Source organism: Anguilla rostrata, unplaced genomic scaffold (genome assembly GCF_018555375.3).
Source record: "Anguilla rostrata isolate EN2019 unplaced genomic scaffold, ASM1855537v3 scaf0936, whole genome shotgun sequence".
Classification (NCBI taxonomy): Eukaryota; Metazoa; Chordata; class Actinopteri; order Anguilliformes; family Anguillidae; genus Anguilla; species Anguilla rostrata.
In genome coordinates this window covers 97,833-114,047 of record NW_026986306.1, presented here as the reverse complement: position 1 = coordinate 114,047, position 16,215 = coordinate 97,833, and the positions used below count along the sequence as shown (strand labels likewise).

Genomic DNA, 16,215 nt, shown 5'->3' with positions numbered 1-16,215 from the left:
AGGTAGATGAGCCCATTGCCCCAATTCAGAGAACTTGCATTATAGGATAAGGGCCCATAATGTCAGAATTACATCTATAGAACTGTCAGAGTTCAGTCCAGCAGGATGTTTCATTTTCAGCATTGTGGTGTTTTTGAAAGGACTGTGAATAAAATGGTATTTTATTTTGCTGGTAAAGCCGGGCATTAACTCACCGGCACGGTATGTGTGTACATCTTGGTGGGAGAGTGTCCATCTGAAAAACATGTGAGCTGCTGTTTAGATGCAGTGTTACATCGTTCAGTTTAGTTACTTTTCTGTGGTTCCAGTCCCAAGTCATAGCCTGGATAATATACCTTTGTAAGCAGTCATGCTGTGTGGAATAGTCTGATTCAGAGATCAATATTCTGGCTCTAGCTCCTATCATCTAAAGAATAACATCATGTACAGGAGTATTTCTTAGATAAGTATTCTAATAATCTTGAAATGCCCCCACTTATTACATTTTTTGTGAAGTTTATTACTCCACAAGGGCTACCAAACATGTTGATAAGGGGGTTTAAAATAAAATAAAAAAAATGACCTAATACATCAGGCTTTTTTTTTCATTATTATTATCATTGTTACAAAAATAATTAAATGTAACGCAATAATTAACCTATTATATTCGCAAAAGCGTGTGAAAATAAAATGAATGGATGGATTATAGCGTAAAGACATACAGTACATAGGTGCAATGTGTGGAAGTTTCAAAAGACACCACGTTTTTATAAATCTAGCGTCTACCAACAATAAAAAAGTTAGTAACAGTAATCAGTTGTGCTGTTCTCATACCGCCACTAGCTGACGATGCAGTGTAATTCCAGTTGATGCCGTAGTTGCATTGTAGCACAGCTCGTACACAGCTCCGGCTCTGCTTCAGCTGTTAGCAGGTATAATATCGCAGGTCTGACCATTAATATCATGACTGGTTAGATAAAACCTTCATGTTATTTTATATACTGGTGTATATATTTAAGTTGTCTGTGACAGTTAGCTGCTTAGTTCCTCACTGCCTCCGCTAGCTAGGTTGGGTCATGAAGTAACGTTAAGGTAGGTTGGGCTGGCTAGCTAGCTAACTCGTGCCTGTGAATCAAAGCGAAAGCTGAACTTAGAACAATGGCAACGTGTCAACTTGAGGGTCATGTTGTTTGATGTAAATGGTAAACAAATGATATTTGCAAAGTGTTAATAGTTATTATCAAATAATTGTGTTATGTAACTGTAGTTCTGTATTTTCAAAGAATGAACTAGCTGAGGTAACAGTAAACAGCTCAGAGCGAGCTGGCATCGCCATGGTAACCAACCGACCCTCCTAACGGCCACGTTTTAAACAGCGTCGTCATGGTTACCGTCACGTTACTTTGGCGAGAGGTAAATAAGGAAGAGCGCAATTTTGTATTGAATGCGGTTTCATTTCACCTTGCTGAATATTTTAAAATTAATGTCAAAAACCCTGACAGACTGTATAATTTGTTAAACTTAAATTGTTTGATAACTTGATGGTTACAAGATTAGGAAGAAAATATTATCATTATAACAGTAATGTATTTAGCTAATGGGTTATACGAGTAGTTATACATTAACGGTTATATTTATCTATTCATAGTGATGAATATTCAGCGTCTTTGAAATGTATAAATGTTTATGTACTGAAGAACATGTCAGGTGAGGTAAAGTGCACCACAAAAATGCTGTTTTTTGTGTTTGCAGATGAAATTAATATGTTTACAAATCAGATAAGTTCATCACATGGAAAGGGTTATTAGAGCCCAGTAATTACCTTAGGCTATCGTGGATTAGTCAGAATACTTTATGAACTTAATTTACACACCTCCCTCCCTGTTTTTGTGTGTACATCTCAGGAATGCATAGGTACATATGTATCAACTGTCAAGGTGAACAATGTCACAAAGAATGTATGCGTGTGCGTGCGTGCGTGTTTGTGTGTGTGTGGTCTCTCCACAGGCTGGGTTGGTGTAATCTCACAGAGTGCTGCTGTAAGGTTCTGGCCTCAATCCTGCGTTCTTCTCACTCAGAGCTGAGAGATCTGGAGCTCAGAGACAACGAGCTGCAGGATTCGGGAATGAGAGCCCTCTCTGCTGGACTGGAGGACCCGCACTGTAAACTGCAGAGACTGGGGTGAGTACAAACACAAACCCCTTCAATCCAAAGGGCTACAATGTAATTAAATACAACACTGATGTCAATGTTTCTAATGTGAAAGCAGACACTTCACAGAACTGAAACAGCATGTTCCTGTTCTTCCTCTTGTAGAATTTGACTACACAAATGAATGAAGAAAATGAATCAGTCCTGTTTACTGAACTGTAATGGGGTGTAAACTCAAATGTGTTTGATAATGACTCATTCCACATTCATGTTATTTTAGTTTAACACACACAGCCCTGTTAGTTCATATTATATTACATTACATTTATTTGCCAGACGCTTTTATCCAAAGTGACGTACAATAAGTGCATACAAAAGGTAATTGGAACAACTACAAAACACTGGTCCAATAAGGTACAATACTTTGCACAGTTATTCATAGCCATGAACACATTCAGTATAGTTCACACAGTGAACACAGGTACATGTGTAGAAATAGAGGGATTTAAGTGATAGAAATGATCTACAGAGTGGTGATAGTTAGTCCTGGTATAGTCTGAAGAGATGCATCTTCAGACCACGGCGGAAGATGGGTAGTGAGGGAGAGGTTCGTAGAGGAACAGGGAGTTTTTTCCACCACTGGCTAGGGTGGAGCTAGGGTGGAGAAGCTTCGTGGTAGAGACAAGTTTGAACCCTTTACCCGGATGGCAGGGGGTGCAAGGCAGTGGTCAAGTGGGCGTATAGGATTTAATCATGTGCTGTAAGTAGACGGGGGCCGTCCTGTTGGCTGCAGTGTAGGTGAGGGTCAGGACATTGAACCTGCAGTGACTGGTAGCCAGTGGAGTGACCTCAGCAGAGGAGAACTTGGGCAGGTTGAAGACAATTAACATGTGTAAGGTGTGTAACACACTGCTATGTGTTTGACACACAGCCCTGTTAGTTTATATCTCATAAAAAACGCGTTTTCAACGTACAAAAATGCCCAGTTACTCACACATACAAGACATACCCCGTCTATAACTCATTCATTCAGACTGACAAAATCCAGGCCTGCGATTAAAAGTACTGATATCAAAATGACGCCAAGTTACGGTACTACAAACAATATAGGCTATCTTGCCTCACCGAAATTACATAAGATGTATTCCAAAGAAATGCTACCCAATATTTCCTCAATTCTTTCAAGTCACTTGGCCCTGTGTGTATAAAAGCATGCACTACATGGGCAGGCCAAACATATGTGTGGATGGCTTTCTCACAGTCAAGATTGATTGAATCGGCGTCTATATGTCCAATTTGTATTGGTATGTATGTATTTCGCTGCCCAGCCTTTCTGTTGCGTGAATGATAGTATGTTTCTTGGTATAAGTGTGTGTTCGTAAATGTGAATGTAACATGCTGCCAGGGAAATGTCCTCATGGGGATAAAGAAGTTCTCTATGTATGTATGTACAATATGTATTGTACATACAGTACTTCTTGTACGTAGCAAATATACAATAACTTGTACATTTACTGAAATTCAGTTCAGAAGCAAGTATAAACATATGTTTTCTGGAGAAATATGCTTCCTGTAGTTACTCACCAGTAGTTTTCTACATGAATTTCAAAGTGTTCCATGAGGCAATTCGAAATATTTGACACTTTGATCTGACACAAAGTTTGCATGACATTGTAAAATTGTAAAATTACAAAACACAGGGCCAAGTGACTTGAAAGAATTGAGGAAATATTGGGTAGCATTGCTTTGGAATACATCTTATGTAATTTCGGTGAGGCAAGATAGCCTATATTGTTTGTAGTACCGTAACTTGGCGTCATTTTGATATCAGTACTTTTAATCGCAGGCCTGGATTTTTTCAGTCTGAATGAATGAGTTATAGACGGTGTATGTCTTGTATGTGTGAGTAACTGGGCATTTTTGTACGTTGAAAGCGTGTTTTTTATGAGATATTTTTTCTTTTTGCAAAGCATTTTATTATGAGAGTGAGAAATGTGAAGTGACCCTGTAAGAAACGGTTGTGGATTATGGCTATCCCTGCGTGAATTTGTACAGTCTGATGAGTGTGTACAGTTTGGCAGTTTTGGTTTGTTATATATGTAAAACACTGGCTGTGACAAAGTGTGCGCTGGCGTAAGTGTAAACGCATCAGAAACCCAGGTGAAATATGGCCAGTATATGTACTCACAGATCTGACGGCCATCCAACGAGCCTTGATTGTCAAAAGAATCAGCAAGCCCGTAGAATTAGAGCTCCCTAGGTCGCAACTTGTGTACCCTTCTGTCCTGCTCCGTTGTCTGTTATTTCGTGGAGATGCACTTTTAGTGTTTGTAAGGTTTATAAGGCATTTTGATAGGCTTATCTGCAGGTAGGAATCCTCTTCGCTGTTTTGCTAAGCTAGAATCGGAAAACTTGATAGTGGAAAATAGGAGCAGACGCATATGTCCCAGCAGGCGTTCCATTTGAGAAAATAACAACAGTGTGAGAGAAGTTAGGATGAAATGATGAAATAGCGTAGTTGAAACAAGATGTTTTTAGCAGAATGGGCATGTAGGTGAAGGTTGACATGATCACAGACTATAGTGCGAAGTAAATGAAGTGACCATGAGAGAGCTTAGTATCCTTATCGAACGGTATATATAACAATCGGTATAAAACATTAGCCGGTAAAGTGGAGGGTTAAGTAACGTGAAATCTATTGCACTGATGTGTTTTTCTCATGTTCAGTGCTAGTAGTTATAATTATGAGTGAGTCATGGTTTTAAATGTAATGTTTTAATGGGGAGTTGCAGAACGTACATATGTAGTAATTGTTTGTATGTGGCTAGATAGAGAACAGGGCGAGGTGACATGAATGTAGAAACGTGGTGTTTGCTGATAAGAAGGTTTTGTACGGTAGCCAAGTGAAGAAATGTAGTTAGTAGAAATGGCAGAGTGGTGAACTGGTGTAACTTTTTAATAAAAGGAATATATTTGCCGTCATGAAATGCATATGGGTGGCTGTGAGTGAGTTTTGGTAAAGCAAATATAAGCGTAAAAAAACATTAGTGTAAAAGAGGAAATGATCTGCCTGAGGGCGAGGCGGGATTCAATCCTTAAACCGGAGGTTTGCTAGTCTGTGACTTTGTTAGTGCAGCACCGTGACATAGCTATGCAACGCGTGAAATATCATTAGCAAACCTGTCCGTGGTTTTAAAGAAGAACACAGGCCAGTAAGCACAGAAGAGCTCCCGTTGAATCCATATGGCTTTGCAATATTGTAGCCGGTTAATAACTGAACGTGCAGACGGTACGTCATAATGCAGTGTATACGTTCGGTGAACGGCGAGTAGATATGGTGCAAAAGCAGTAATTGAGAAGTAGTAGACAATTATTAGTGAGGGTAAAAGCATGTTAAAGAAACATGTTCCTAGCGGGGCTTGAACCTACGACCCTGTGTTCCCAAGAATGTAACCTTGCCCACTAGGCCACAGCAGACTAGCTGTTTGAACTAGAAATGTTTCAGAATAAAAACGTATGGGTATTTTGCGTGTGTATGCGAGTTTTTGATTGGGTTGTGTAGGTGAAGATTTGGCTGGTGTCGGTAAAATGTCCAATGGGGAGGCATGTTGTTAGTGGGATTGGCGGCAGGAAAAATAAGAAGAATGAGAAGAGGAAGAAGGAGAAAACGCAAAATACCCTTAGTTTGGGGCTTTATTGCGTGGACATGTGAAGTTGTTTTTGAATTCTGTCTGTTGAAATGGGGTCAGAATGTACAGAATTTAATGTTTTTAAAGGCTGAGTGTCTGTGGCTGTTGTGGTTATTTCTGTGGGGAACCCTGAAAAGTGCCATACTCTCGGTGCTGTATAGGTATGGGGCATGCCCCCGCCAAGGCGTAACTTGACGGGATGGCATACCTGCCATCCCAATTAATGTGTGTAAGGTGTGTAACACACTGCTATGTGTTTGACACACACAGCCCTGTTAGTTTATATTAATGTGTGTAAGGTGTGTAACACCCTGCTATGTGTTTGACACACACAGCCCTGTTAGTTTATATTAATGTGTGTAAGGTGTGTAGCACCATGCTATGTGTTTGACACACACGGCCCTGTTAGTTTATATTAATGTGTGTAAGGTGTGTAACACACTGCTACGTGTTTGACACACGTGGCCCTGTTAGTTTATATTAATGTGTGTAAGGTGTGTGTCCTTCTCTCTGCAGGCTGTCAGGCTGTAGAGTCACACAGAGAGGCTGCGATTTTCTGGCATCAGCTCTGTGTTCAAAGCCCTCACACCTGCGAGAGCTGGACCTGAGATACAATCACCCAGGAGACTCAGGATTGAGAGTGCTGTCTGCTGCTAAACTGGACACACTCACACTGCTGTAAGTACAGAGAGTTTCCACACTGCACCTCACACACACACACACACACACCTAAGAGAGCTGGACCTGAGATACAATCACCCAGGAGACTCAGGAGTGTGAGTGCTGTCTGCTGCTATTCTGGACACACTCACACTGCTGTAAGTACAGAGAGTTTCCACACTGCACCTCACACACACACACACACACACCTGAGAGAGCTGGACCTGAAATACAATCACCCAGGAGACTCAGGAGTGTGAGTGCTGTCTGCTGCTAAACTGGACACACTCACACTGCTGTAAGTACAGAGAGTTTCCATAGTGCCCCTCACACACACACACACACACATACACACACAAAAGGAGTTGGGGGGCATGGAGGGCACTATTCAAACCAGCATTACTCGAGAGGGTTGGGGATCTCCAGTGGAGGGTGCTGCAGGGGATCACTGCAGTAAATACGATGTGGTTGTTGTAGTTAGGGGTTTGATCAGGGACACTGATGGTGGAGTTTCAGTATTACAAAGCAATGGAGAACCTGAGTGTGTGTGTTATAAGGGTGTTTTATGTTCAGTGGAGGGAGGGGAGCTATTTTTGCACTTGGAATAGGGTGAGGGAATGGAATAAGTTTCCTTTGTGACAGATTTGTGTGTTTTTAATATGATCTTGGTTTTGTGTTTTATTGTGTCTTTGTTTTTATTTATGTGATGTCATTGGTGTGTTGAGAGTGGAAATAAAGGATGGTTAAAATTCTAAATTCTGTTTTGCTGTTCTTACAGTGTGGACCATGGAGGGGAGAACAGGACCAAACCAGGACCCAGGAAATGTGAGTGTGTATCGACACAGAACACTTTCCATAGGTACACACTGCTGTGTGTGTGTGTGTGTGTGTGTGTGTGTGAGAGAGAGAGAGACTTCTCTCTTACACACATAAACACACAAACAGAAACACACATGTACACAAACACACACACACAGGTACTATCACAGCTCTCTCTCTCTCTCACACACATAAGGAGGTGAATATTAATAATGATAATTAATCTCATTAATGTCTGGTGTGCAGATGGCTGTCAGCTCACACTGGATCCAAACACAGCGCACAGAAAGCTGTCTCTGTCTGAGGGGAACAGGAGGGTGACACACACACTGGGGAGAAAGGAGCCATACCCTGATCATCCAGAGAGATTTGAGTACAAGCCCCAGGTTGTGTGCAGAGAGAGTGTGTGTGAGCGCTGTTACTGGGAGGCTGAGTTCAGTGTGTCTGAGTGGGGGGTATGGGTTTTTATAGCAGTGACATATAAAGGAATCAGCAGGAAAGGAGAGGGTTCTGACTGTGGGTTTGGATTCAATAAAATCTCCTGGAGTCTGGAGTGTAATAAACTCAGTTACTCTGTCTGGCACAATGGGAACCAAACACGCATACCTGCCCTCCCCCCCTACCGCAGAGCAGGAGTGTGTGATGGTGCTGGTAGAGGAGTGTGTGTGTGCAGGGTAGGAGTGTGTGTGGACCGTCCGGCCGGCACTCTATCCTTCTACAGCGTCTCTGACTCTGACACACTGACCCTCCTGCACAGATTCCACACACACTTCACTCAACACACACCCCTCTGTGCTGGATTTTATGTGAGGAGATCCTCAGTGTCCCTCTGCCAACTTGAGTAGAGACACACACATTCTCACACACACACACGTGCACACACACAAACATGTACACACACACACGCACACAAACATGCACACATATGCGCGCGCACACAAACATGCACGTGCACACGCATACACACACACACGTGCGCATACACACTCGCATGCATGCACGCACACACACACACTCTCACGTACACACACACACCACATTCACATACCCACTCACACTCATTTACACATACACACACACTCACGCATACACACTCAGATACACATAGACACACACACCAACACCAACACACACACATCCACACACACACACACATACTCTCACACCCACTCACACACCCAATCACACACATGCACACACACACCTACACACATGAACACACACAATTTCTCGCACACACAAACACACACATTCACCAGTGCACCCTCACGCGCACACACACATGCATGCATACATAATACATAATACACAAACACGTGTCAACACACACACACTCCTCAGTGTCCCTCTGCTAACTGGAGTAGAGACGCACACACATGCGCGCACACACAAACATGCACACACGCATACACACACACATGTGCGCATACACACTCGAACGCATGCACACACATACACTATATATATATATATATATACACACACACACACACTCAATCACACACTCACACACACACATATAAACACATACACTCATATACACATAGACCCACACACACCTGCACACACACACACACACACACACACATATATACAAACACTCACACACTTATATACACACACACACTCATATACACATACACACACTCACACATATATATACATACTCATATGCACCTAGACCCACACACACGCACTCACACAGCTACACACACTCTCGCACACCCAGTTACACACACACACACCGTCTCTCTCTCACATACACTCCATCACACAAACACATACTCTCACACACACCCTTTCTCTCTCAGTCATGTACTAGCACTCACAAATACACACACTCATGTTTACTCATACACACGCACTCACACACCAACGCACACACACTCTCTCACACCCAGTCACTCACACACACCTACACACGGACACACACAATCTCACACACACATACACACATACTCATGCACACACACATGCATACACATACATGCGTGCACACACCATATACACATGTATACACAAACATTCTCATACCCATACATACACACACACACACATATGTATAAACACACACAAATTCACAATGGCACTGTCACGCACACACACATACACATACATGCACTCATTCTCTTGCACGCACACACACTCAAATACACAGTCTCACACACATTCACACAAACGCACGCACACGCACTTTCTCTTACCCATACACACACACATACTCATGCACTCAATCATACTCTCACACATACGCACACACACACATATTCTCTTACCCATACACACACACATACTCATGCACTCAATCATACTCTCACACATACGCACATACACACATATTCTCTTACCCATACACACACACATACTCATGCACTCAATCATACTCTCACACATACGCACATACACACATATTCTCTTACCCATACACACACACATACTCATGCACTCAATCATACTCTCACACATACGCACACACACACATATTCTCTTACCCATACACACACACACATGTTCACATCCACAGTCACTCCCACAAACGTACGCATGCATGCACACACATTCACAAATACACCCACACAAACACACTCTCACCCAGTCACACACACGCACACACACACGTCGACACACTTGCAACCTTCCTTGACCAATGCCTTACCACTGCAATTTCAGCTGTGCCCAATATTAACCTCAGTACAGCTTAAACCCTGTACATGAGAGTATGATCTTTTAGCAGGTTCAGGTTAAGCACTTGCTGTCTAAATATGATTTTATTTTTTTTACATTTTTATACGTTTATATTGAAAATGTTCAAGGTGTGTTTATGTACTTTTGATTATTAAAACATCAATATAACATTGAGAGTAATAATGCCAAAAGATGGCAGAGTAAAATGTTTTTGAAGTAATAACTCTGTCTCCAGTATCTGCATCTTTGTATAAAAGAAGCCAGTGGCAAACTCCTCCAGTTAACTGTGCATTTTACTAGTTTTTACAGTTGCTTTCATTCATTTTCACAAGAGTTCCAATGTGCAAATTTCTGTGGGCAAATGCAGCTGATAGGGAGAATGCAGAATGATCACTGCAGTGTACTTTTTTAATTTCATTACTGTAAACAATGATGAGTTTAGTTTCCTTAATTGTTGGGTCGGGATTGTTTTTTTTGTTTTTTTTTTAAATCTGTTGCTTTAATGTTTTGTATTTTCAGACAACAATCTTCAATGATTAAACCTGAATTATAAAAAATATCAGATGTGTTGGTGTTATGATTCATTGTTGTGTGATGTATTGAACTCCTGTGACACAGTAGTACTTATTTCATATTCTGTATGGGATTATGTTTGGGCTCAATATGAGTAGATCAGCATGGGGCTAAAATCTGCACAGTTGAAGCAATGAAATTCATTTACAGTAGTGGAAATAAAATCTGTTATAAGACAAGTTGTGTAGTGTCTGCTGAATGGTTGCTTCTGTTACTGTAGTGTAACCACAACTCAATACATTTTGAAAAGTCACTGCTTGTCTATTGAGCTGGTATATTTATGTTACTTCTCAGAGAAATGGTTTTCCTGTAGGTTTGAACCTGGATCTGCTGCACATCAGTTGAATGGATTAGACCACAAAGCCAAAATCAGGGCAGAAGTGTGGTTTGCATGACATCCAGTCTCTGAGATGTTCCTGAGACCCTGCACTTATTCTCATTTTTTCAGATGCATTTCTAATAACCGCAGTCACACATTACAAATGCATTACAGTATGTTATGATTGCTTTGACTCAATGTGGAAAACTCAATTTGCCAAACTAATGGGCAAAATTCTTACCTTAAGACACAAATTTCTGTACCTACACAGAAAGTACAAAACTCTAAATCACACACTCAGTTTTCACAAAACAGTCACCTCATATTAAGACATCCAAATTGTTATTGCTAGACATGCTGATTGTGAAATAAAGTCAAGATATTTGCAATCCTGTCTCGTCACTTCCAGCAACGTTGCCCAGGTGAGTCGCATTGCAGCATGATTGGTAATCCCAACATAAAAGGCTGTTTTACAGCACTACATTCAGCAGTGTCTGACAACATGGAGCAGCCCAATGCAGTTGGTATTGATGTACGTGTCGTGGCTGAGGCTGAGGTTGTGGTCAAGCAAGTAGCAAAAATACTGCTGTATAAAATGAATTTAGAGCCACAGATATTGACTATGTTATAAACCCAGGCATAAAAATGGGAGAAGCTGGAAGGATTGTACAGCCAAACTTTAAAAGGTGGCCCCAACAATGGCCCCTAATATGAGTTTTTGGACTGAACATTGATTATTTAATGCAAAATGTGATACTGTAATTACATTACAGAAATGTGTTGCTGTCATTTTATATTATTACAATATTACAGTGGGATATTACAGAATTACAGTACTGATATGAATATGATGCACATAAATTGCCTTGTTTTTGCGCATAGAGTACATACTGTAAAGCATTCTTCTGTTTATACTGTCCCAGTAATGCTGTTGTGTCTTTATTTCAGAGATTGATGGTGATCGATGCTGTCAGAGCTCCTATGTCATAGATTTTATGTTTTGGACACACAGTCTTGATTTGTGTCGTTCTTGTGTCGTGCACTGGGCGAGAGGCATGAATACACCCTGGAAAGGTCGCAAATCTATCGCAGGGCATTACATTACATTACATTTATTAGCAGACGCTTTTATCCAAAGCGATGTACAAAATTGCATATCAAGGTCATCGGAACAACTACAAAACACAGGTACAATACTCATTTCGTACAGCTATTTATAGCCACACAGTTCAGTTCATGCAGTGAGCATTATTCTGACCCAGGTTATGCCAAGTCAAGCTAGGGAGAAGAACAAGCTACAATATTAGGACAAAAATTGGGATGGCAGGTATGCCATCCCACCAAGTTACGCCTTGGCGGGGGCATGCCCCATACCTATATAGCACCGAGAGTTTGGCACTTTTCAGGGTTCCCCACAGAAATAACCACAACAGCCACAGACACTCAGCCCTTAAAAACATTAAATTCTGTACATTCTGACCCCATTTCAACAGACAGATTTCATAAACAACTTCACATGTCCACACAATAAAGCCCCAAACTAAGGGGATTTTGCGTTTTCTCCTTCTTCTTCTCTTTCTTCTTCTTCTTCTTCTTCTCATTCTTATTTTTCCTGCCGCTTATCCCACTAACAACATGTCTCCCCATTGGACATTTTACCGACACCAGCCAAATCCTCACCCTCACGACCCAATCAAAAACTTGCATACACACGCAAAATACCCATACCTTTTTACTCTGAAACATTTCCAGTTTAAACAGCTAATCTGATTGTGGCCTACAGTCTTGGGATGTTACGGCTGGCTCGACTGGCCGCAACAAACAAAGTCCAGATGCATCAAAAACAAGACAGAAACTGATCTAAAAACAAACCCAGACATGTATTAATCTAAATTACAAACAAAAACACACAAAGTTCACAAAACCAAAGCTCTCCACACAAATCACAAGCCCCAAAAGAAAATCTCCCTTGCCTCATACTACTGGGTTTATATTGGGCTACAGGCAGGTGGAAGCAATCAGGCAATTAAGTAATTAAGCAACTACCTCCACCTGCACTACCTCCACCCAGGCAAGCAGAGGCAGGGGACGTAACATGGGAACATGGGGTCGTAGGTTCAAGCCCAGCTAGGGACATGTTTCTTTAACCTGCTTTTACCCTCACTAATAATTGTCTACTACTTCTCAATTATTGCTTTTGCACCATATCTAACCGCCGTTCACCGAACGTATACACTGCATTATGACGTACCGTCTGCACGTTCAGTTATTAACCGGCTACAATAAATTTCATAAGTTACTTAACCCTCCACTTTAACAGCTAATGCTCTATACCGACTGTTATATATACCATTCCATAAGGAAACTAAGCACGCTCATGGTCACTTTATTTACTCTGCACTATAGTCTGTGATCATGTCAACCTTCACCTACATGCCCATTCTGCTAAAAACATATTGTTTCAGCTACGCAATTTCATCATTTCCTCCTAATCTCTCTCACACTGTTGTTATTTTCTCATATGCAAAGCCTACTGGGACATATGCGTCTGCTCCTATTCTCCACTATCAAGTTTTCCGGTTCTAGCTTAGCAAAACAGCAAACAGGATTCCCACCTGCAGATAAGCCTATCAAAATGCCTTATAATTACATTACATTACAGGCATTTAGCAGACGCTCTTATCCAGAGCGACTTACACAACTTTTTTACATAGCACTTTACATTGTATCCATTTATACAGCTGGATATATACTGAAGCAATGCAGGTTAAGTACCTGGCTCAAGGGTACAACAGCAGTGTCCTTACCCGGGAATCGAACCTGCGACCTTTCGGTTACAAGCCCAGTTCCTTACCCACTGTGCCACACTCCGTCCTACTCCACACTCCGTCCTCCGTCCGTAAGGCCTTATAAACCTTACAAACACTAAAAGTGCATCTCCACGAAATAACAGACAACGGAGCAGGAAAGCAGGGTACACAAGTTGCGACCTAGGCAGCTCTAATTCTACGGGCTTGCTGATTCTTTTCTCAATCAAGGCTTGTTGGATGGCCGTCAAATCCGTGAGTACATACATGCCATATTTCACCTGCGTTTCTGTTGCGTTTATAATTACGCCACCGCACCCTTTGTCACAGCCACTGTTTTACATATATAGCAAACTGAAACTGCTAAACAGTACACGCTCATCAGACTGCACAAATTCACACAAGGACAGCCATAATCCACAACCGTTTCTTACAGGGTCACTTCTCATTTCTCACTCTCATAATAAAACGCTTTGCAAAAAGAAATGAGATCTCATAAAAAACACGTTTTCAACGTACAAAAATGCCAAGTTACTCAAAAGTATTGGTATCAAAATGATGCCAAGTTACGGTACTACAAACAATATAGGCTATCCTGCCTCACCGAAATTAAATAAGATGTATTCCAAAGCAATGCTACTCAATATTTCCTCAGTTCTTTCAAGTCACTTGGCCCTGTGTTTTGTAATCTTACCATTTTATAATGTCATGCAAACTTTGTGTAAGATCAAAAAAATTCATGTACAAAACTGCTGCTGAGTAACTACAGGAAGCATATTTCTCCAGAAAACATGTTTATTCTTGCTTCTGAACTGAATTTGATGTTATTGTATATTTGCTACATACAATAAATACTGCATGTAAAATACATATTGTACATACATATATAGAGAACTTCTTTATCATTTCCCTCGCAGCATGTTACATTCACATTTATGACACACACTTATACCAAGACACATACTATCATTCAGTCTTCGTAGTGCATGCTTATACACACAGGGCCAAGTGACTTGAAAGAACTGAGGAAATATTGGGTAGCATTGCTCTAGAATACATCTTATTTAATTTTGGTGAGGCAGGATAGCCAATACTGTTTGTAGTACCGTAACTTGGCGTCATTTTGATATCAATACTTTTGAGTAACTTGGCATTTTTGTATGTTGAAAATGTGTTTTTTATGAGATACAAATTACAAAAAGTGCTGGAATGGGGGTACATGTAACATGAGTGCCATGAAAAGGGGGATTTAAAGTGAAATGATTTACAGAGTGGTGGCAGTTAGTCCAGGTATAGTCTGAAGAGATACGTTTTCAGACCACGGCGGAAGATGGGTAGTGAGGGAGAGGTTCGAAGAGGGACAGGGAGTTCATTTCACCACTGGGGAGCTAGGGTGGAGAAGCTCCGTGATCCCTTTACTCGAGTGGGAGGGGGTGCAGGGCGCCCTGCTGCTACAGAGCGGAGTGGTCGAGCAGGCGTATAGGATCGAATCATGTCCTGTAAGTAGACAGGGGCTGTCCTGTTGGCTGCAGTGTAGGCGAGGGTCAGGACTTAGTACCTGATCCTGGCAGTGACCGGTAGCCAGTGGTGTGACCTCAGCAGAGGAGTGACATGGGAGAATTTGGGAAGGTTGAAGATGAGTCGGACAGCAGCATTCTGAATCATCTATAGTGGCTGTATGGCACAAGCTGGCAAGCTTGCAAGGAGAGAGTTGCAGTAATCAAGGCAGGAGGTCACCATAGCCTGGACAAGCAGCTGGGTGGAGGCAGTCACTGTGGTGGGTCAACTGTGATTGAGAGCTCACGTAGTAGGGAGGTCTTGTATGGGAAGAACAGCAGTTCAGTTTTGTTGTGTGGCAGGGCTCAGTTTGTGGGAGTGGTTCGGGGCAGTCTGAGGACCACACCTACTGGTTAAGTAGGCACACGCACCTGGAGTGCGTCAGTAATTAATCCAGGTATTTAAAGTGTGCTTTCTTCCCAGTAGGTGTCTCTGGCCGAGGAAAACGCGAGCCGAGAGAGAGACTAGAAAGTGTCAGTTTTGCAATTTTGTTTTTATTACTTTAGTTTGTTGTGTTTCTTTACTATTTTTACCCCGATCCCGTGAGGGTGAAGGGCAAAGCTGTTTTGTTGTTTTGTAATAGACTGGATTCTCTCTCTCTAAAAGTATGTAAATAAAGACCGGAATATTTCCGGATTCACGTATCTCCCTGTGTCAATCTCTCCTGTTCAGAAAGGGGTGTGTCGCAGTGTGTGACATTGAGGTTGAAATTCAGGCGATGGCTGGCCATCCAAGTTGATATGTCAGCCAGGCTGGAAGATATTTTATCATTAACCTGTGAGGTAGAGGGGGGGAAAGAAGAAGAGTTGCGTGTTGTCTGCATAACAGTGATAGGAGAAGCCATGTGAATTAATAATTAAACCAAGAGATTTGGTGTAAATGGAGAACAGCAGAGGAGCCAGTACAGATCCCTGTGGTACTCCTGTAACAAGGGGATGAGAAGCAGAGGCAGACCCCATCCAGGTGACCTGGTAGG

At 41.7% G+C, this 16,215-nt stretch overlaps 1 protein-coding gene across 1 annotated transcript in view; it reads left to right on the top strand.

Moving 5' to 3' along the window:
- LOC135246813 (ribonuclease inhibitor-like) overlaps positions 1-10,735 on the top strand; it is a gene marked incomplete at its 5' end in the record, with an annotated part of 63,975 nt that extends 53,240 nt beyond the window's left edge. The window contains 4 exons of the mRNA XM_064320100.1: positions 1,987-2,160; positions 6,336-6,497; positions 7,258-7,304; positions 7,545-10,735. Of these exons, the coding sequence (XP_064176170.1) occupies positions 1,987-2,160; positions 6,336-6,497; positions 7,258-7,304; positions 7,545-8,143 (982 nt within the window). The remainder of the gene's footprint in view (positions 1-1,986; positions 2,161-6,335; positions 6,498-7,257; positions 7,305-7,544) is intronic.
- Between the last annotated feature and the right edge of the window lie 5,480 nt (positions 10,736-16,215).